The following is a 23,614-nucleotide window of genomic DNA, read 5'->3' as shown; positions in this document are numbered from 1 at the left end:
AGGCATCCTGCTCCTTGGCCCCGCCCCAACCCAGGCTAACCCCTCCTAACCCTCATTGAAGTAGGGCACAGTAACAAGGGCTTGATTTCCTGGAATCTTTCCTCTTAACAGCTGGTGGTAGAAGAGAGGGGGAGGGGAAAGCTCTGACTGGAAGCCTGTGCGTGTGTGGTGTATATATGCTGTGTATGTGTGCGTGCACGCACACACACACACACACACACACACACACACACACACAGTATATACATACTTTTGGAGGGGGGTGGAGAGGAGAAGGAATGAACACATGAGGCCCTCTAGTGGAAACAGAGGGATCTAAGCAGTTCTTGTTTGTTTCCAGACAGGCTTGTTGGAAGAGAGTCCTCCATTTTTATCAGAAATATAGCTGCTGAGTAATAGCGTTTGGGAGTACTGTTGCATCTGAAAATCTGAGGGAGATGAAAGGGATTGGAGAAAGTCTGTCTCTCTGCTCCTGTCTCCCAGTCTTAAAAAGACAAGGGCCCTGCCACTCCCCATCCTTTATCCACCCCCCCTTTTTTTTCAATATTTTATTTTTAACTAATCTCCACACCCAATGTGGGACTTGAATTTACAACCCCAAGACCAAATGTTGCATGCTCCACCCACTGAGCCAGCCAAGCACCCCTATCTCCCCTTCTTATACGACCTCTTTAGTCATAAGGAGTCAAGAGCACTTTTGAAGGCCCATTATGCACCAGGTCCTGTACTTAGTTCTGTAGGACAGCCAAAGACACAGCCCAGCTTAAGGACTGCACCAATAAGTAGCTTGGGGGTGTGTGTGTGTATGTGTGTGCATGTGTGTGTATGTGTGTGTGTGTGTGTGTGTAAAGCCTTATGACTCTAAGCCATCATAAACAAACAATATAAGAAAGCACAAGTCCCATACTACCTTTTCCAGTTTTCTGCTCCTGGACCCTTCATCTAGAAATTCTGGAATGATACCAAGCCTAAGGCACTCAGCTTTCCTTGCAAATATCACTAGCAGTGATACCATCCTACATATGACCTGTGTTTTTCATTCCATCATCCTCAGTTATGTCCTTGCTTGAAGTTAAATTGTTCCTCTAAAGACCTCTTTTTTTTTTGAGACTTCAAAGTGGAGCATAGGGTGATCTCTAACAAGGAATAAAGTGAAACCAGTCATACTCTAGGCTTCTTTGTGTCTTCTTTAGGATCTCTACTCCATCATACCTCGTCAGTTATTGGTGGGGATGGGAGGGGAAGAAAGGCCCAGAAACTTCTAAGGAGGAGGCGTATAATGCCTACTGTTCCAGGTGCTCATTTCTTTAACCAACCACATCATAAAAATCAGAAAGAAAGAAACCGCAATGAACAAAGGAAAAGGAAAAAACAACAGCTTTGTTCTCCCCAGGCTCTTCTTTCTCCTCTTCCTTCTCAGGGTGTATGTGTGTGTGGGGGGGGGGGGGCACATCCGGGGCCCAGGGCTGGGTCCTAGGCAGGTTTGCCGGGCAGACAACTGAGTTTCACTTCCTGTCAACCCCAGAGCTGAGGCAAGACATCAGGGGGCATGGTGGGGGTGGGGGTGGGGGGGTTGTGCTGGGTAGTCAACTGGGGCCACTTTAGGATTCCATTCATTGAGCAGCCTACTACCACTAGTTCTAGTTCTCAGGTAGTCAAGACCAATACATCCCTCTAGTTTTTAAAGGCTTCCTCCCACATTCTCACCTCTAATAATCATCAGTAACAAGGCTAAGGACAGGATGCTGATCCTGTGAGGCTGAAGCACAATTGTTGAAAGAGAGCAGGGGTTAAGGATGGCAGCGTTACAACACCTGCAATGTTGTGTACTGAATGCAAATCAATTTTTAAAGGAGTCTCTTTGAGACCTTCTGAGTTGGGCCTCTGGTGGAAGTCAGGAAGGTGGAACATAGACTAGAAGACAAGCTGAGACCTGAGAAAACTTCAAAAGTTTCATGTCAACCCTTTAGGAAGTTCCTAGTCCGTCATTGCTCTCACTTTTTTTTTCTTTTCTCACCTTTTTTGTTTTTTCAGTAGGCATACAGCCTAGTGTTGGAGATCGTAATATTTGCCCCTCTCTACGGGTTCCAGAGGTACAGTTGGACATGAACCTAAACCAAAATGGGGGATTTGGAGGAAGGTAAAAGAGTCCATAAGGAAAGAGCAGCGTGGAGAGGGCAGAGCCAACACCTGAGGAGAGGAACCTGCAGTCGGTCCCTCCCAGGCTGCGGGGGAAACGAGTTTAGCAGGATTTAGCCCTCAAGGATCAACGGCCGCTGCAAAGAGCGGGGGAGGGAAAACATTTGGGTACATCTAAAGAGTAGGGAGGCAAGGGGCAGGGCAGGACTGCAAAGGGAGTGACCGTACAAGCCCGGACCATTGGCGAGTTGCCCGGGGCTTTGGATCCTCAGTGCCCAGACCTACACGAGGTTAATTAGAATATTAACTGGCTCCGCCCAGAAGCCTTCACCCTGCCCTCCGACCCTGGGGCCCAGCCTAAGGAGGCTCCCGGGGTCGAAGGCCAGAGCAAACTTGGGCCATCGTCTTTTCGCCGCCCGAATCCTCCGGGCCGCCCCAGGGGCAGGGCCAGCCAGGGCTGCCCGCCCAACCCGGCCCGCCGCCTCCTCGGTCGTGGAATTCGCCGGCAGCCCTTAGGCTGCGGGGACAGGTGACCGGACAGCAGCACCCCCTGCCTTGTACGCCCCTTTCGCGGGTCTGACCCGAGGGTTGAGCTGGGTAGCCGAGGGCAATCGACACGCGATTTCGACCTCTCCACCTTCTAAGAGAGGGTCAGTTGGGGGTCTTCCATTCGTCCCTGACAAGATTGGTGCGTTACCGGAGTTTGGCCGCCCCATGTCCCGAAGCCGCTCTGGGACCTGGGTGCAGGTTAGGGCCTGAATACTCTAACTCATTTATCAGCCCCACTTTCGGGGTGCAGGTGGGCCTTGCCCCCTTTTCCCTCGAAGGTCCTGGACGGAGAGGAGCCGTGCCCCAGAACTTCTCTCGGTGCCCAGAGGACTGTTTTACACGGAGCAGAAGCCCAATATTGGATTCAGTGGCAGTACTAGAGTCTGCGGCTTTTATTTTATGAAAGTCTTTAGCTTCTACTCTCTTCCTCCTTCTCCGTCCACGAAACGGTGTACTCTCCCTTTAAGACTAAAATGGTGGCTGGCTACGATCAGGACTCCACTTCCGGTGGGGAGGGGGGCGGGACCCCAGCCCGCTCACGCCGGAAGTGGTTTGCGTTTTCAAGATGGCGACTCCCTATGTAACTGACGAGACCGGCGGTGAGTGCGGGAGGCGCGGAGCCGCTTCTCCCCGGGCTCTCGGGGCAGGGGTTCGGACTTGGAAAGGGGTCTGTGCCCCGCCCATCCCGGGGCCCCTCCTTTGCCCCGCCCTCCGGACCGCCTTCCCCATTCATTCTCTCCTATGGGGTGTCACCTGCGCCCCCTTCTGGTCTCGTGTTTGGGGGTCTCCGCTTCCGGTCACCCAAGCCCTGGGGTCCTCCAGTGCAGGTTCCTGCTCCAGGACCCTCACAGTCCCTTACCTTTTCTTCAGCAGCTGGAGATCTCGTATCTCTTTTGGCTTCTCCAGGCTTGGGAGCTCTTACACTCTCAGTTCCCTCCAATTCCTGCTTTTCTCCTGTTCCCCTCCCCCATCTTTCAGCGGTACCTGCCTTCTGCCCTACCCAGCCCCATTTTAATTCTTATTCTTGAAGCTGTATCTGTTGAAGACTTCCTCATTGCTTTTATGTAGACTTCCTGCATAATGCTTTTTCCATTCTCTCCCACATCTTCATTGTTGGGTTACTGAGGTTCAGAGGTGTGAATGGAACACTAACCTAGTATAACTTTAAACTTGAGTTTTCTTTTTGATGGCACCACCTTTCTGTACTTTTCTGGTGGTGATGGTGATAAAAATTGAGGGATCTGAGGTGGAAGAAGGCAAAAAGAGGTGTCTAATGGCCTCTCAAGCCCTCTGACAAGTTCATAGAACCCACTATAAATTCTGCCTAGAGAAGAATTTCCAGCCTGGCTGATTGAGATGAAGTGTCCACTGTGTATGGAGGTTTATGTGTTGAAAACTGAGAGTCAATATTTTCATTTTGGTTTTGTCCCATCCTTATTTCCTCATCTGTAGAAACATGGGCGTAGTGATATCTACCTAGTGACCATTAAATAAGATAGCGTATGTGCAAGCAATTTATAAAATGCTGTGCAAGGCAAGGTGTTAATGTTTTTTGTAGCCTTCACTGTGTATGTGTAGTCTTCTGTAGAAGTGACACTGCGTATACTGTGGTTGGTACATACAGTCTTTTAAAAATGTGCCCTTTATTTGTTGCTTTGCTGCTTTCCATGTTCCTTACATCTCAGTCCACCTCTCCTATGGTATCCTATGGCAAGCCAGGTCTCTCTGCTACCTCTCCTCAGCCTCACATTTCAAAGTGGTACACAGAACTTCTGTTCTCTATTCAGTAGGTCCTTCTTCTACCAGCTCCTTTTAATACGTGCTTCGAAAATATTGCTCATCGTCCAGTACACTTTTCTTTATTCTTAACGATTTTCTTTAAACACGTATCTTCTGTTCTCTGTGACTATGTAGAAGAGAAGGAATCACACTGCTTTTTTTTCTTTCCCCTACTACTTCCAGATCATTGACCTACCACCGTCACTCTAATCTCTGTGAAGGTATTGCCATGCAGTTAGAGCATTGTCTCTAAAACTTCAGGGCCATCATTTATTGCCCACAAGGACCCAGACCTATTGCATCATACTTTTTTCTCCACTGTTTCTTGCTCTTATTCTCAGTGTCTCCAGCATCTTTGAAATACTGATCTTATAGTTCCTCAGCACAAGACAGTTGACTTTCCTTTGTATTTTTAAAGTAGCTACACATCAGATCACTACAACCTGGACCTATTACGCTACTTCCCCTTCAGGTGCTCTTTATCACTTTAGCCTCCTTACCAGTTACCCTTTTCACTCCTTCCCATCCACAGATTCCACTTTTTGCCCTTCTGAGGTTCTTAACTTTTCCCATTTCATTGAGTCTACCAGTACCTTCATGACTATCTTTGATGCTGCTCTGCTAGACCTTAGTGATCAGCCACTTTGATACTATCTTCATTGTTTGCTTCATTCATTTTGATCTTCTGTATTTGGCAAGCACTTCTGTTATCTTGAATCATACTCATCACCTATTTTTTTGGCTTCCGTGTCTAGACCACCCACAGCACATGGCTAGTGAAAAAGTGCAAAACCTGTACATTCAGTGTAATATAACTTAGTGTTAACTTCTGCCAAGATCATGGCTTCTCTCAAATTCTTTTTTCTTGGTTTGCTTACATTCTACCATGGCTTTTCCCCAACCTTTTCCAGCACTCTGTGACCTCCCTTTTAATTCCCCCCTCTTGTAGCAGATGTCTTCACTTTCTATTTCATGGAAAAGTCAAGGCCTAGCATTTGTTTCTTTCCTGTTCACAGCCCGATTTCTTGAATATCAGGTCTACCCATACTGTTTTCATTTTCTCACTCTTATTTGTCCTTTAGCTTTTTACAGTTTTGTTTCTAGCACCAACCTCTCTCCTTAGTTGCTATTTCCCTTTTCTAATAGATTGGTGAATAACTTTTATTCTTGAATATACTGTCACACCTTAAATTCAATCTGCCCAAAATCAATATCATTTTTTCCTTATTTCGTTAATGGCATCCTCGTCCTAGCCAACCCAAGATCAATTTTTTGTACCATCTCTTTTTAATTTTAAATAGACTTTATTTTTTAGAACAATTTTAGATTTATAGAAAACTTGAGAAAATGATAGACAATTCCCATATATTCAGTTTCCCTTATTATTAACATCTTACATTAGTATGGTACCATTATTGCAGTTAATGAACCAATATTGATGCCATTATTATTGACTAAAGTCCATACATCATTCAAATTTCCTTATATTTTAAAGATTTCATTTTATTTAAAAATTATTTTTATTTATTTATTTTTCAAAAAATTTTTAACGTTTCTTTATTATTGAGAGAGAGAGACAGAGCATGAGCATGGGAGGGGCAGAGAGAGGAGGAGACACAGACTTTGAAGCACGCTCCAGGCTCTGAGCACAGAGCCCGACACGGGGCTTGAACTCACAAACGGGGAGATCATGACCTGAGCCAAAGTCGGACGCTCAACCGACTGAGCCACCCAGGCGCCCCTTTTATTTTTATTTTTCTTATTTAAAAAAAATGTTTATTTTGAGAGAGAGTGCACCCGTGTGCACACACATGTGTGCACACATAGTGTGTGCAAGCAGGGGAGGGGCAGAGAGGGAGAGAGATGATCCCAAGCTGGCTTCACTCTGTCAGCGCAGAGTTCAACACAAGGCTCTATCCAGCAAACCGTGAGATCTGACCTGAGCTGAAATCAAGAGTCAGACACCTAACCGACTGAGTCACCCAGGTGTCCCTATTTATTTTTAGAGCGTGAGCTGGGGAGAGGGGCAGAGGGAAAACGAGAGAATATGAAGCAGGCTCCATACTCAGCACGGAGCCTGATGCGGGGTTCAGTCTCAGGACAGTGAGATCATGACCTGAGCTGAAGTCAAGAGTCAGATGCTTAATCGACTGAGCTAGCCAAGTGCCCCAAGATTTTATTTTTAAGTAATTTCTACACCCAACATAGGTCTCAAACTTAACAGCTCTGAGATCAAGAGTTGCATGCTCTTCCCATTGAGCCAGCCAGGTGTCCCAGATTTCCTTAGTTTTTACCTAATTTTTTTTTTTTCTGTTCCAAGATCCCATCCTGAGTACCCTATTACTTTTAGTTCTCATGTCTCCTTAAGCTCCCATTAGCTGTGATAGTTTCTCAGATTTTCCTTGTTTTTGTTGAGGAATTTTGAGGAGTGCTAATCAAGTATTTTATAGGATGCCCCTCTATTGGAATTTATCTGATGTTTTTCTCATGATTAGATTGGGGTTATGTGTTTTTAGGGGACAATCACAGAGGAAAAGTGACATTTTCATCATATCAAGGGTACAATATCATAATGTTTTTACTGTTGATATTGACCATGATTGTGGTCACCTGGCTGAAGTCGTATTTGTAAGCTTTCTCCAGTATAAAGTTATCCTTTTTTCCTTCTCTTTTCCATACTACAGTCTTTAGAAGAAAGTGTCTATTCACAGCCTATACTTAAAGAGGGGGAAGTTACGTTTCCTTCCTTAAGGATGGAGTATTTACATATGTTATTTGGAATATTTCTGCAGATTTGTCTCTTCTCCATTTATTCAATCATTTACTTATATCAATATGGACTTTGGGTTATAATCTAATTCTATTTATTTTATTGCTCTAAATGTTCCAGCTTTGGACATTGGGAGCTCTTTTAGTTGGCTCTGTGTCCCTTTGACATACCCCCACCAGTGTAGGTTTTTGTTTTTGTTTTTAGCTCTTCTTTACTTTCTTGTGTCTAGAATGTGCTCCGGGCTCATCTTTTATCTTTCCTATCCCAGTCCTAGAATCAGACATTTCTCCAAGGAGCCCTTGTTCCTGTTACTGAAGAATAGTATCAAGAAACCAAGATGCGAGCACTAGATATTGTTATATTTGTGGTATCATCTTTTATTCCTCTCTTGTTCCCCATCCTCCACCACATACCAATTGTCAAAATATCATTCTATTCCTACTGCTATTATCCTTATCTCATCTTCAGTACTTGTTAGGTATATGGCCTTGGGGAATTTTTTTTTTAATGTTTATTATTTTTGAGAGAGAGGGAGACACAGAATCCGAAGTGGGCTTCAGGCTCTGAGCTGTCAGTACAGAGCCTGATGTGGGGCTCGAATTCACGGACCACAAGATCATGACCTGAGCCGAAGTCGGACACTTAACCGACTGAGCCACCCAGGTGCCCTGGCAATTTTTTTTGTAAAGAAGGTATTTTATTTATCTGTATATTTATTTGTTTTTGAGTTTGTTTATTTAGAGAGAGAGAAAAAGAGAGAGGGGGTGGGAGAGGCAGAGAGAGAGGGACTGAGGATTTGAAGCAGACTCTGCACTGAGAGCAGAGAGCCCAATGTGGAGCTCGAACTCACGAAGTGTGAGATCATGACCTGGGTGGAAGTCTGACACTTAACCAACTGAGCCACTCAGGCACCCCAGGCCTTGGGAATTTTAAGACTTGGGAAACTAAGCCTTAGTTTTCTCATCAATGAATTCAGAGTAATGACTCCTACAACATAGGATTATTGAGAGAATTAAAATTTAAATGAAATAATGTATATGTTTGGCACATAGAGAGTGCCTGGCAAATAGTTCTGTAATAATTACTGTTATGTAAGGATTATTATATGGATTAGAAGAGATAAATGCAAAATATCAAGCATAGTACTTGGGTCATTCTGCATGCCTGATCAAATTCCATTTTCCTTTATCCTGCAAATATTTCTGTGACCTCCTAAATACTTGTCCTGTCTCCAGTCCCTCTCTGTTCCAGTTCATTTGGCACACTGTTGCCAGATTACTGTTCCTTAAGTATAGATTTACTTATGTAATATTTGCTCAATATAATTCATCCACCCAGAGTCTACTGTTTACTTTGGCACATATCTTTCTGATCTTTATTTTTTCTGTACATTTTTAAAACGTTTTTGAATTTGATGGTATATACACCTACATTTTGCCTATTCATTTAACCTTATGACATAAATATTTTTTCTTGTTATTAAAAACTCTAAATATTTTTTAAAATATTGGCAGAGTTTTACTGTTTGGGCATGTACCCTCTCATGTTTCATCTGTCAGTGGACTTTTATTTTTTAATTTTTTTAAGTTTATTTATTTATTTTGAGAGAGTGGGGGAGGGGCAGAGAGAGACAGAGAGAGAGAGAGGGAGAGGGAGAAGGAGAATCCTAAGCAGGCTCTGTGCTGTCATCACAGAGCCTGATGCGGGACTTGAACTCACAAACTGTGAGATCATGACCTCAGCCGAAGCCACGAGTCAGACACTCAACTGACTGAGCCACCCAGGTGCCTCTGTTACTGGGCTTTTAGATTGTTTCCAGAATTTTTGTTACAAGAACTCCATGAACATTTTTGTGCATAAATTTTTGCCTGCATTTAAGTCATTTTCTTAGGATTGAGTTCCCAGAAGTAGAATTACTGGGTTGGGGGGGTTCAAACATTTATTTATTTATTAATTCATGTTGATTGTAGCTAACTTAGAAAATGTTTTTGTAATTAGTATAAAATAGAGGTCACATGCATGCTTGGAAATTCCAGAACCCAAAGATAACTACAGTTACACTTCTTTTTAGTTTTTCTGTCTGTGTACATATGTAGCATATCTATATTTTACATAATTGGGATCATACCAAATGGCTCTGTTTCCCAAAATATGATTCTCAGAATGCTTAGTAGTCTTGTGAGATGTACTGCAAAATAAGTAAACACAAAATAACAAAATAAAAATAAGGTTCCTTTGGTCAAATAAATTTGGGAAATACTGTGGATCACATTCCTATTGTGGATACTCACACGAATAAGAACACATTAACTCCTCATTTAAGTCCTGCCAATAAGAACAAATTTTCTTTTTCTTTCTTTCTTTCTTTCTTTCTTTCTTTCTTTTCTTTCTTTCTTTCTTTCTTTCTTTCTTTCTTTCCTTCTTCCTTCCTTCCTTCCTTCCTTCCTTCCTTCCTTCCTTCCTTCCTCCTTCCCTCCTTCCCTCCCTCCCTTCCCTTCCTCTTTCTTTTCCTTTTCTTTCTTTCTTTCTTTCTTTCTTTCTTTCTTTCTTTCTTTCTTTCTTTCTTTCTTTCTTTCTTTCTTTCTTTCTTTCTTTCTAAGAGAGAGAGAGAGGGAGAGCACAAGCAGGGGAGGAGGGACAGAGAGAGGAAGAAAATCCCAAGCAGGTTCTTTGCTGTCAGCACAGAGCCTGACAGCTCAATCCCATGAGCTGTGGGATCGTGACCTGAGCTGAGATCAAGAGTTGATGCTTAACCAACTGAGCCACCCGGGTGCCCCCCTTTTTTTCTATGTTTAACCCAGAAGTGCCCACTTATTTAACAATTTTTTTGGGTAACTCTTGTTACTATCTTATGGAAGTGTTTTCCATAAGTGTCTTGTATAACAAAAGCTTTGGGAAATGCTGGTAAAAGATAGGATTACCTTATGTTATCTTTCTATGTTAAGCCAAATTGCTTTCTAAAGACTTTTACGACCAATAATATATGACTATGCTGGTTTAACCACATCTTTGACTGCATTGCTATTATCATCTCCAAAAATTCTACTACTTTGACAGATGAAAATTATGTTTTATATTTATATTTTCTTTATTAGTATGGTTGGCCTTTTTTGTATTTTTTTGTTTGTTTATAACACAGTATGCAATAACAGTGTAAAATGCACAACGTTTGGAACAAACCTACAGCCTGGGTTTGAATTCTGCAGTTTGCTGACTTTGTAACTTTGGGCAGGCTATTAAATTTCTCATCATCTCTAAAACTAGAATAATCCAGGGGCACCTGGGTGGCTCAGTCAGTTAAGCATATGACTCTTGGTTTCAGCTCAGGTCATGATCTCACAGTTTGTGAGTTCAAGCCCCACACCGGGCTCTGTGATGACAGCATGGAACCTGCTTGGGATTCTCTCCCTTTCTCTCTCTCTTTCAGAATAAATAAATAAATTTTATTAAAACTAGAATAATCCTTCATGGAGATATGAAAGTGAAATAAGTCATGTATATAAACACAGCCCTGTCCTGAGCATTAAGGAGGCACACAATGGTAGCTGCTACTCTCTTTTTGGAATTGACTGTGAAATTCACATATGTACCATTAGCTTAGATACTACTCTTTAATATGAGCACAAACCACTTTTCAGTATAGTATCACCACATACTAGGTCTCTTTTTATAACTCCCAGTGAAACTGGACTATGTAGTATAAGGTGGAATAGTATTGTGCATTTGTGGTCTTGGACATATATTTAACTTCTTGAAGACTCTTGACCTCAGCTAGAGATGGTAATACCTACCCATTGTCTAGATTCAATAAGGTAATGTATGTAAAGTTCTTATTGCAATGTAGATACTTATTAATAAATGCTCTTTCCTAACTGTTCTCAGCATACTGTGAGTTTTCCACTGCTATGATTTTATTTGTTGTTACTCTTAGAAGGCCCTTTCCCTTCCTTTCTCTGTCTGCAGAAATATCAGCCACTGATTTGTTACTGTTATTGTTACTACTTCTACCTAGTATTTAATGTCAAATCCCTAAGATTTTCTTGATTTTCTGTTACCTTCCCCCATCAAACAGGATGTGATTATTTATTCTCTTGCAATTTGTTACCAGTATGTATCAGTCTCTTAAGATACCTAAGACATTTATATTTTTGTTTTATTCTTTGTTTGCCTAACTTGCCTACCCTTCTCCTTACTTAGACTGTAAATTTCTTGAAAGTAGGGACCATTTTACTCAATCTTGATAATCCTTGTATCACTTAGTAGGGTACTTGTGTCCTAGGAGGCTTCCAGTGTTTATTACATTTCATTAATTTGTACTTTTCTGAGGCTATATTCTTGGAGATAACTAGAAAATGCAAATCGCCAACATCAGTATCTTTTTCTTCTCAGTTCTCCTTTTCCTTAATCTCTGTGCACTATTCAATACTGTTTACCACCTGCCCTTAAAACTCTTTTGGTCTTCATGGCATAACACTCTCCTGGTTCTTTTCCAGAATTATTATTTTCTGTTGCTGCCGACACCTTTTCCTTGTTGAGGAAGATGATCATGACTGTTTTTCCAGGCTCATTCCTCCAAATTGGATCTTCTCTTTCTATATTGTCTCTAGGTGTTAGAAACCACATCCAGGCATTATAATAATTGTTGGCCCTGAGATCACCCCTAGGCTCAGCTCTGTCTTGTAGATCTCCTTTCTTATTTGAGCAGGTCCCAGGGATTCAACACACCTTTAACAGTCACTTCCATATAACCCCTTAGAGTTCTCCCAGCAAGCCTTGCTTGCTGTCCTGTCTCTTCACTGTCTTCCTGCCACCCCTGAAAACAAGGCCCTTTACAGTTTAAGGCAACAGATTAAGGATTATCAAATAGCAAATGTGAGAAAGTAAGTTTACCAAGTTCTTATAACAATCTCTAATCTGTAGTTTCTGACTTTCCCAAGGGGGTTACCTGAAAATCCTGATATTCTGCCCTTGTTTTTTATTTCTATGGGTAGGAATCTCCAAACCACTCCCTTCTTTTTTTACTTTACCTTTGGATACTGTGAAGTCAAGAGAATGGAACCAAGAGAACATAAAATAGATGCTTCTTTGTGACAGTTGGCTGTTTGGATCGCAGGGCTTCCAGTTAGGATGGCCATTCAAGAAACTTCTGACCTGTTTTTCCTCATTTTCTATCTTTATTAATCTTAAGTCTTCAGCTATAATCTTTGTGCATTTTTCTTAAATATGTTTCTAGTATTGTCCTTTTCTCCTTAATTTCACGTAAGACACTGCCTGTCTAGAATTGAATTAGTTATTTTCACGAAGTTGTCATCTTCTCTGGACTTCGTGTGTGTTTTTTTTTTAAATTCCAGTATAATTAACATACAGTGTTATATTAGTTTCAGGTGTTGGGCTTTCTTCATATCAGTGATTTTTATTCTCTAAATTTTGCACATTCAAGAGTGATATTGTAATTATTTATTTGTGTTCTTATTTATTACCTTTCTTCGTCACTAGAATGTATGCTACAAAAAGGCAAGACCATTTTCTTTATTCATTGTTGTATCCCTAGCTCCTGTTACAGTGCCTGGCACAACACCCAAGTGGCTCAATAAACATTTAAAATCCATGTGTGAAGAAATATTATTACCATATGCCCTATTTACCCACAGGTATGTTGTGAAAATAAGAGCATACATGTGCAAAGCACCAGATCAAACCCACGGTGGCACTGTTTCAATTATTTCGTCTAATTCAAATCTTGGCAGTCAAATCTCAATAGACTTCAAGTCTGTTGACTTGTTCTTCACAATGAATTTCTCTTTCATTTTCCTTTCAATACCCACAGAGACCATCTAAATCAGTTTTTCTCTATTTTAGCTATTTTCATTTTTTCTACCTTTAGTTTATATTACACATTTTGAGGTTAATCTGAAAGCATTGCTTTGAGCATATCTGTATTCTGTTTTTGGCCTTCAGTGCTCTTCTACGGTCTGAAGCTTAAGTCCAAACTCCAGAGAAGATTGGTTACTTTTCATATTCTGACTAATTTACTTCTAGTGTCTTTGCCCATTACATGTGCTTTTTGCCCAGAATATTCTAGGTTCTTGCTCTCTAATATGATACTTAAATTTACTTACTTATTTAAAATATTTTTTAAAGATTTTACTTATTTATTTTTTAATATTTATCTTTAATATTTATTTTTTGAGAGAGAGAGAGAATACAAGTGGGGGAGGGGCAGAGAGAGAGACGGAGAAAGAATCCCAAGTAGATTCTGCACTGTCAGTGCAAAGCCTGACATGGGGCTCAAATCCATGAACAGTGATATCATGACCTGAGCTGAAACTAAGAATTGGATGCTCAACCAACTGAGCCATCCAGGTGCCCATAAAGATTTTATTTTATTTTTTTTAAGTTTATTTATTTTGAGAGAGCACGGGGAAAGGGTAAAGAGGAAGGGAGGGAGAGAGAGAATCCCAAGCAGGCTCTGCACTGTCAGTATGGAGCCTGATGTGGGGCTTGAACCTTGAGATCATGACCTGAGGTGAAGTCGGAGGCTGAACTGACCGAGCCACCCAGGGGTCCTGAAAATGTTATTTTTAAGTATTCTCTTAATCTCTACACCCAATGTGGGGCTTGAATTTACAACCCTGAGATCAAGAGTCACACGCTCTACCAACCAAGCCAGCCAGGAACCCCTATTTATTTATTAATTTGACTTAATTACAGTCTTCTATGCGCCAGGCCCTTTGCTTCAGAGATCAAAGACAAAGTCCCAGTGCTCAAGGAAGTACACAATTATGTTAAACATCAGAGCATGATAAAGGCCAAAACAGGTGTTGTATACAAAGGGCCTGGGGTGGGAAGGAGGAACTGAATTGGAGTTTATACTTGAACTTGACCTTTAAAGACCAACAGGAATTAACTAAGATAAGAATCAAGAAAAGCCTGTTCCAGGCCAAAGGAAGCAAAAGCAAAAAGGCATAGAAAATAGAGACACAGGTCTGGTGAGATTTGTGAGTATTTCAGTCAGCTGGAGCAGAGTGTGAGTGACTAGTAGCTGAGAGGATTGGCCTTTTGTGTGTAGTCCTGTCCTCCATGTAAATACCCTGAGGACAATAGGAATCCAGAAAGAATTTTTAGCAGGGTCCTGACTAGTCTCATTTGTCCCTTTGCGTATATTGTCCCATATTCCTGAAATACTTCCCTTTCTTTTCTTGTAACCACACTCCCCACCTCCACCTGTCTAAATCCTGCTTATCTTCCAAAGATTACAACAGATCTGTGTCTTCCACAAAATCTTTATAATAATTACCAGGTCAAAAGTATTTTCACTCTCATTGTGTACCCATTCTCCAACCCATTCAGGTTTGAAACCTAAAATTAGATCTTTTTTTAAGATTTTATTAAAAATTTTTCTTTTAATGTTTTAATTTTTGAGAGCAAGAGAAAGAGACGGAGTGTGAGCGGGGGAGGGGCAGAGAGAGAGGGAGACACAGAATCTGAAGCAGGTTCCAGGCTCTGAGCTGTCGGCGCGGGCCGGACGCGGGGACAGAACTCGTGAACCTCGAGATCATGACTTGAGCTGAAGTTGGACGCTTAACCGACTGAGCCACCCAGGTGCCCCTAAAGATTTTATTTTTAATGGGACGCCTGGGTGGCTCAGTCGGTTAAGTGTCCAGCGCTTGGTTTTGACTCAGATCATGATCTCATGGTTCTTGAGATTGAGCCCAACGTCAGGCTCAACGCTCAGTGTGGAGCCTGCTTGGGATTCTCTCTCTCTGTGCCCCTCCCTTGCTAGTTCATGCTCTCTTTCTCTCAAATAAACAAAGATTTAAAAATATGCATAACATTTAATAATTGAAATCATAGTATATTTATATAATTTCATTATGGTTTACATTATGTCACATTACATGATTTAAAATTTTATTATCATTTTTAAGAATTATATCCTGTCGGGGCGCCTGGGTGGCTCAGTCGGTTGAGCGTCCGACTTTAGCTCAGGTCACGATCTCACGGTTCGTGAGTTCGAGCCCGAGTCAGGCTCTGGGCTGATGGCTCAGAGCCTGGAGCCTGCTTCCAATTCTGTGTCTCCCTCTCTCTCTGCCCCTCCCCCATTCATGCTCTGTCTCTGTCTCAAAAATAAATAAACATTTTAAAAAATTTTAAAAATAAAAAAAAAGAATTATATCCTGTCTCTTTAAAGATTATTTATTTTTAAGTAATCTGTACACTAAACGTGGGGCTCTAACTCTTGACCCTGAGATCAAGGGTTGTACACTCTACTGAATGAGCCAGCCAGGCGACCCTGTTATCATTTGCAATGGATGTGTTATACACCATTCCTATATAACTGGACTTGAAGCTTGTTTTTAATTTTTAGCTCTTTTTAGATAATGCCATAATTTTCACTGTCAATTCCTTTTTTTCCTCTTTGTTTTTTTTTTCCTGTTGGAGGTATTTCCTTATGCTAAATTCTCAAGGTTGGAATTACTAAAATAAAGTGTTGAATTATTTTTTTAAGAGTTTTTTTTTTAATGTTTATTTTTGAGAGAGAGTGTGCATGAGCGAGGGAGGGGCGGAAAGAGAGGGAGACAGAGGATGCCAAGCAGGCCCCATGCTGCCAGTACTGTCCGACATGCAGCTCAAACCCATGAACCATGAGATCATGACCTGAGCCAAAGTTGGACACTTAACAGACTGAGCCACCCAGGAGCCCCAAATTATTTTTTACTTTAACCCTTTACCCCTCCCCCATCAGCAAATTCCCAAATGTTGATTCTTTGATAATGGATTTGGCATAAGTCTCTTCCTTTCTCACTGTTTCAGCCAATTCTATCACATGCCAGGGTTATTGCACCCTTTTTTTCCCTGATTTTCCACGTCTCCAGTGTTTCCACTTTCTAATTCACCTTTTCATCCTGCCAGATTAATTGCCCTAAAACACTGCTTTGAATTCATTCATTAACAAGTATTTACTGAATGTGTGCCACCTGCCAGATATTAAACTCCTTAACTGGCGTTTCAAGGTCTGAACATTCTCCCCTCATTTACTTAAAAAAATTTTTTTTAAAATATTTTTTTTAACGCTTATTTATTTTTGAGACAGAGAGAGACAAAGCATGAACGGGGGAGGGTCAGAGAGAGGGAGACACAGAATCTCAAACAGGCTCCAGGCTCTGAGCTGTCAGCACAGAGCCTGACGCAGGGCTCGAACCCACAGACTGCGAGATCATGACCTGAGCTGAAGTCGGCCGCTTAACCCAACTGAGCCACCCAGGTGCCCCCCCCCCCAATTTTTTTTTAATGTTTATTTATTTTTGAGAGAGAGAGGGAGAGAGAGCGCACATGCGAGCTGGGAATGGGCAGAGGGAGATGGAGATAAAGAATCCAAAGAAGTCTAGGCTCTGAGCTGTCAGCACAGAGCCCGATGTGGGGCTCAAACTCACAACTGTGAGATCATGACCTGAACCAAACTCTGATGCTTAACTGGAGCCACCAGGCGCCCCTCCTCTCATTTACTTTATATCAGCCCTCTCACCCACCATCTCCTGATCATGCCATTTCCATTCCCATGTGTGACATTTTGTTTTAGAATGAGCTTCTATTTAGAATTCAATCTGCCTCCTTTTTCATTTCCTTTAGTTTGACTCTTTAAAGCCCAGGTTTGGTCTCAGTCTTCCCTCCATGAAACCTCAGTTTTTTGATTCTTCAATTTATACTCTTGTGTTTAAACTGTTGGATTTAAGCAAGCAGTATCCTCAAGTGGCTCTCGTTTTATTCACCAGATAAACTTCAAATTCCTTGACCTTTTGTTTAATGCTTTCCAAGATCTGGCCCCATTTTTTAGTACCTAACATGAGCTGTCTGACTAGACTCCTCTACTTTTTATTCTTTAAATACCCCAACCCCCTTCCCACATCCATGCTTTTTTTTTGCTTTTTTGTTCTTTGTCCCATCTTTTCTACCTTTCAAATCTTAACCATTTTCTTTAACAGTTTTTTTGCTTTTAGTTTAATTTTATTAATGACATTTGCATTTTGAACAGAAAGCCAATTCAGGGGTCCCTAGTTAAACATCGACTTTTGATTTCTGCTCAGGTTATGATCTCAGTTTGTGAGATCTCACAGTTTGGGTTGGGCTCTGTGCTGACAGTGCAGAGCCTGCTTGGGATTCTCTCTCTGCCTCTCCCCCAGTCTCAATAAATAAGTAAACATTTAAAAAAAAAAAAAAAAGCCAATTCATGGAACAATATATAATCTGTGTGGAAGGCCCCAGACTTAACTTTTTACTTTTCTTTTACAAATCTTTCTTTTTATAAAAGTAATGCTTAAAAAAAAAAAAAGATAATACATGAGGCATCTGACTGTCTTAGTCGGTAGAGCATGCAATTTTTGCTCTCAGGGTTGTGAGTTCAAGCCTCATGTTGGATGTGGAGCCTACTTAAGAAAAAAAAAAAAAGTAATACAAGATATGTATGTATATATAAGATTTTTAAAAACAAATTATAAAAATAAAGATATCTATAAGGGCAAAAAGTATATATCCTAATGGTTAATGGTTTCTATTACCTCTTCTTCCAGGTTATCCCTCTTAAAATAACCAGCATTAAAGGCTTGGTATCTTGGTATGTGTCCTTCCACACCTTTCTCTTTGCCCCATGTGCCCAGACTGTATGGACTACTAAGTGCTGCTCCTTTTGCCCCAACAAAATCGGGAGCATACCCTACACCAGCAGTTCTCAGAATGTCCAGGATCTCTGCGGGTTCCCTAAGACACTTTAAGGATGTCTGCAAGCATAACTGGTTTTATTATAGACTAAGGTGTTCATTGTCTTTTTTTGCTGGGTTGACATTTGCTCTGAGGGTGCAAAAGCCAAGGTGGGGAAAACCGCTGGCCCCTTAGCACTAATCAAGGTGGTTGCACCAAACGACCAGTCATTGTGTTCTTTGCCGCCACATGCTTGCAGTAAATAAGGCCAGTTTCACTTAAGAATATCCTTGTTTATGCAGTAAGATTTGCTAATTTTATTAAAACCTGGCCCTTGAATACACCTCTTTTTACTTATTTTTTTTCCAGCTCTATTGAAATATAATTGACATATAACATTGTGTAGGTTTCCGGAGTGCAGTGTGATTTGATGCATGTATATATTGTGAAATGTTTACACAATGAGGTTAGTTAACACATCCTTCACTTCACGTAATCGCCATCCATCTTGTTGTTAAAACTGTACTCTCATAGCAACTTTCAAGAATACAATACAGTTCTGTTAATAATGGTTATCATGCTGTACCTTAGATTCCTCACAACTTAACTCATTTTGTAACTGGAAGTTACTCATCTCTTTCATGTTCTCTGTGGACTAATTGGGAAGTAAGGATGAAACACTACTGCACACTGGAGTAAGGTGGTGTCTTAAGGAAAAGCACTGGTGCAATTGTCTGCAAGTCACAAGCTAAACAGCTTCCTTTTCATGGAACACCCATTTTTACTTAAAAGAACCACTGACAAACCAGTAATTCAGAACTGGGTATCTGGCATTTTCCTGAAAATGAAGGAAGTGAACCCGTCATTTCAAGGAAAACAACTGACAGTATTTTTTGCCGATGGTAAAATTCAAGGCTTCAAGTAAAAATCAGAATTTTGGAAAAGTTATATTTGCCACTGCCAGCTTGACAGCTTCCCACTAAAGACTTTTCTGAGGATATTAGCGAATATGGTTTTTTAGAAAATATTGCATGGTGAAATGGATAATATTGCAAACTAAGCAGAAGGGAGATCCTGAAATAAAAAAACTTGGAGGATAACTACTCTATATGTTATCCTGCAACTTGCTTTTTCACTTAGTGTATCATGAACACCATTCAAGCCAAAGTCAATGCATTTATTTATTTTTATTTTGTTTTCAATGTTTATTGATAGATGCAACTATATAAAATCAGGGCATGAACATGACTTGATAAAGTAAGTAGACTTAATTTCAATTCTGTAATAAGAGGGACCAATTCAGATTCTCACCATTTGTTTCACACCCTCAAAACCACTTCAGGGGCATTAACGATCCGTCAAAACTGATCAGTTTTGTGCAAGTAAACCATGTTTGTTTTTTAAAGACTTGTGTACTTGCCCAGGCACAAGGATATTAAAATCTAGCACATAAAGCTCATTAATAGAGGTAGAAATACAGGCAATATACAATTACAGCAACAGCCATCATTACAGTTAAGAATTTTTCTGTAACAACCAAACGGATAATCAAATATTGCAACAACTCAAGTATTACTGAGCAAAGTGCATTTCTAGTGTTCAGTGTTGCTGTTCATTTTTTCTAACTTACAACAGCGTATAACTGGCAGCAAAGAAAGTCAGTGCATTTATATCTGACATTCTTTTTTCATAAGAGCATGGTGTTCCATCCTGTGGATGATCCACATGTATTCCATTGTTCATTTATTGGTGGTCATTCAAGTTGCCTCAGTTTTTGCTGTTTTAAATAATGTAGCAACAAACATCCTTTACAAATATCCTTGTGTACTGGTGCTTTTATATCTAGTATGGATTCTTAAAAGTTGACCTGTTTTTCATGACCCATCTTAATAAAGCTTCCCCTGTCTACATCTTCTCTTGTCATTTCTCCTTGCTACGGTTCTTGTTTTTGCCCTCTTTTGGCCCCTTTTTCAGTTATTGCCTTTTGATGCCCCAATGCTATTATTGTCTTGTGTTTTTTTTAAAAACTCTTCCTCTGTGCCTGTCCTCTTGCCAACTAGATTAAAAATAGAAAATAGTGTAAAAATAGAAACTCCTGAGGGCAGGGATGGTGTATTATACCTCAGTAAATAATGTGCACTCGGTAAATAATGATGAGAGGGGCGTTGAGGGTTGATAAGAGAAAAGGGTGCCTTAATGGCTGCATTTAATAGACGGATGGGTGCCCAGGGAAGCTGTATACATTCACTCATGTTTTCAAATTGGGAACTATTTGAAAGTTAGAGTAACTGTCTAACTTAATTCTCTCATTGCAGGCAAATACATTGCCTCAACACAACGACCCGACGGGACCTGGCGGAAGCAGCGGAGGGTGAAAGAAGGCTATGTGCCCCAGGAGGAGGTCCCAGTGTGCGTGGTTAGGCATGAGGAGGGGGTATTTAATGGAATCCACAGAAAAGAAGAATCTCCTGATCCCAGTATCTCATGAAATGCGAGGAGGGAGCAACTATATGAGAAAGAAGAGGAGAGGGGGCTGGGATACAGCGATGAGTGAGGGTTACAAGTGACTAGTTCTGTTCCTATTGGCCTCTGTTTATCAGAATCTCCAAACAGCATTCAGGATATGGAACTATGAGGCCTAGAGACCTTCCCACAGCCTGCAGAACAGAAGAAAATTGGGGAGGGACCATAGGAGAGGAAGGAAGCGAGAGAATGAAAAGAGTGGATTGATTTGGAAGGTTAAGAAAAGGGCTCCAGAAGTCAGTGCTTCTTTGAAACTGTTGGCATCTCTTCCCTGCAGGTATGAGAACAAGTATGTGAAGTTTTTCAAGAGTAAACCCGAACTGCCCCCAGGTCTGAGCCCCGAGGCCACTGCTCCTGCCACCCCATCCAGGCCAGAAGGTGGCGAATCAGGCCTCTCCAAGACAGCCAAACGCAACCTGAAGCGGAAGGAGAAGCGGCGGCAGCAGCAAGAGAAAGGCGAGGCAGAGGCCTTAAGCCGGACTCTCGATAAGGTGTCCCTGGGAGAGACTGCCCCACTCCCCACGGCTCCGCAGGGCTCCCGGGCAGCCCCTGCAGCTGCCTCTGACCAGCCTGACTCAGCCGTCACCACCGAGAAGGCCAAGAAGATAAAGAACCTAAAGAAGAAGCTTCGGCAGGTGGAAGAGCTGCAGCAACGGATCCAGGCTGGGGAAATCAGCCAGCCCAGCAAAGAGCAGCTGGAGAAGCTAGCGCGGAGGAGGGCGCTAGAGGAGGAGCTCGAGGACTTGGAGCTGGGCCTGTGAGGCCTTTGGGGAGCAGGGAATGGACTGCAGAAAAAACCATGGGGCTCTCTGGGGGCCTGGGGAATGTGGGCAGCAGCAGTCAGGGGGTACCCCCTCCCTACTGACTCACTTCCACTTCTCGTGGCCCAACTCCGTCCTCCAGAGCCTAGCCTCGCCGTCATTCCTTCCCTCTTCTTCCCAACTCCTATTTTTTGGACTTTTCTCCCTCCCATTCCCAGTGTTCAAAATCTCAGTGATTACCCCAGGTAACTTTGCTGCTGATTTGGGTGTCTTGTTTAAAAGAAAATTGGGCGGGTGGGAATGTCTTAGAGAACTGAGGTTGAGGGTAGGGGGAGTACACTCAAGTCGGAGTCTTGGTTCCTGTTCACAGTGTTTATGGGTTATTTCCCCCGCCATCCCTCACCGTTTTTTTGTTTTTGTTTTTTTGGTTTTGTTTGTTTTTTTTGTTTTTTTTTTAAAGAACAGAATAAACTCAAGTAGACAACATGTCTGGCTTTGTCCCTCTTTCCAGCTTCCAGTAGGTGTATTATCTCCTCCAGTTTGGTACAGGAAGACAAATATTGAGAGTAATATTCCTTTTTTTTTTTCTTTTTCAAGTAGGCTGCATGCTCAGTGTGGAGCCCAACACCGGGCTTGAACCCATGATCCTGTGATCAAGATCAAGACCTGAGCTGAGAACAAGAGTCAGATGCTCAACAACTGAGCTACCCAGGTTCCCTTCCCCCCCCCCCCCCCCCCCCCCCCCCCCCCCCCCCCGCCATTAACTTTTTTGAGAGAGGGAGAGAAAGCATTCCGGGAGCATGTGAACAGGGGGAGGGGGCAGAGAGAGAGAGAGAGAGAGAGAGAGAAAGAAAATGAGAATCTCAGGCAGGCTCCATGCCCAGTGTGGAGCCCCAGGCAGGGCTCGATCTCATGAACTGTGAGATCATGACCTGAGCTGAAATCAAGAGTCAGCTGCTTAACCAGCTGAGCCACCCAGGCGCCCCCTATTCCTTTTAATTTTTAAAAATTGTGAGTGTATGACCAAATTAGTGACCCTGATTTCTGTACCTATTTGCTCAGACTTCAGTGAATAGTAATTAGGTTATAATAAAAGGAAACTTAGAACAAATTGAATTTGACATGTTAATTTACATGTGTCATTACTATCCTGCTGCATAACAGTGGGGCCTTTGTACCTTCCTTACTGTTTCTTTCCAAAAATAATCCACTTCACAGCATCACTGGGGCAGCTCTTCTGAAATTTTACCTTCTTAGATGCTACCCCAAGATGGCATTGTCTGACAAACTAATACAAGAAGAGGCATTTAGAGCTGTCACTTAATTTTTGCATATCTGATTCCCACACCCTCACCACAATCTTTCTTTCTAGCCAGCTGCTAGTGTAGAGACCAATGGAAGGGAAGTCAACTGTAATGAACTGCCTCCGTTGTTCAGAGTTCTTAGCCTGACTCATAAGGTCCCATACAATCTAGCCTCATTTTTTGCCATTCTTCAGCTCTGGTCAAAATGTGCTCCCTAGTGCACTGACTACTTTCTGTTAAAAGAGCCATATTCTCTCTGAGCCTCAGAGAGGCTTTGTCCTTTCTGATCCCTCTGCTTATAATACTCTTGCTGACCCCTTCTGCCTCGTCAACTCTTAGCCTTTGAATCTCAGTGTTATCCTCTCTAGGAAGACTTCCATAAGCTTCAAATATTAATTTAGATGCCTCTCTGAACTTGCTTCCTTACTTAGGTTTGTGATGGGATTTATTATATTATGTTATGCTCGGTTCCATGTTAGCCCTCCTCCTCCTTGTTAGATCATTGCGCTCATCCAGCCCTGGGACTGTTTATCATTGCATCACACTACCCCAAATAGTAAATTCTCAAATACTTAACTGAATGAATAAGGCCACAAGCCATGTGTAGAAACAGAAGATGAAGGATAATTTGTGCCTCAAATGGCTGAGCTCATTAGTAAGGACTTGCCTGGGCACCTCAGTGTGAGACTAAAAGCCTGAGTTTCCTTCTGTAGGACCCCTGCACAATTACGAAAATTTTATAAAGAAGGCTTAATTGGCTTATGTATATAGATATTTGATATTTTATAAGTTCAGATGTTTTAGAGGCATCATACTTAACTATTACTAGGGAGAGATTAAGTGCTTTGCAAAAGGATTTACCTCAGTAAACCTTTGAATTTCCTGGATCTTTATTTTATTTTTAAAATTATTTTTAAAATGTATTTCTTAATGTTTTTAATTATTTTTGAGAGAGAGCGCACAAGTGGGTTAGGGACGGGGGCGGGGGGGCGGTGGGCAGAGGATCTGAAGTGGGCCTTGCTCTGACAGCAGCAAGCCCGATGTAGGGCTCGAACTCATGAATTGTGAGATCATGACCTGAACCGAAGTTGGAT

The 23,614-nt window shown here is 41.8% G+C and overlaps 1 protein-coding gene across 1 annotated transcript; it reads left to right on the top strand.

The window, feature by feature from the left end:
• Positions 1-2,797: 2,797 nt before the first annotated feature.
• On the top strand, positions 2,798-21,715 carry PYM1 (PYM homolog 1, exon junction complex associated factor). Its single transcript, XM_007081469.3, has 3 exons — positions 2,798-3,287; positions 20,248-20,341; positions 20,733-21,715. Exons 1-3 carry the CDS (start codon positions 3,254-3,256, stop codon positions 21,214-21,216), a joined length of 612 nt encoding a protein of 203 aa, XP_007081531.2. The 5' UTR covers positions 2,798-3,253; the 3' UTR covers positions 21,217-21,715.
• Positions 21,716-23,614: the final 1,899 nt, after the last annotated feature.

Source organism: Panthera tigris, chromosome B4 (genome assembly GCF_018350195.1).
Source record: "Panthera tigris isolate Pti1 chromosome B4, P.tigris_Pti1_mat1.1, whole genome shotgun sequence".
Lineage (NCBI taxonomy): Eukaryota > Metazoa > Chordata > Mammalia > Carnivora > Felidae > Panthera > Panthera tigris.
This window is presented reverse-complemented; position numbering and strand designations above follow the sequence as displayed.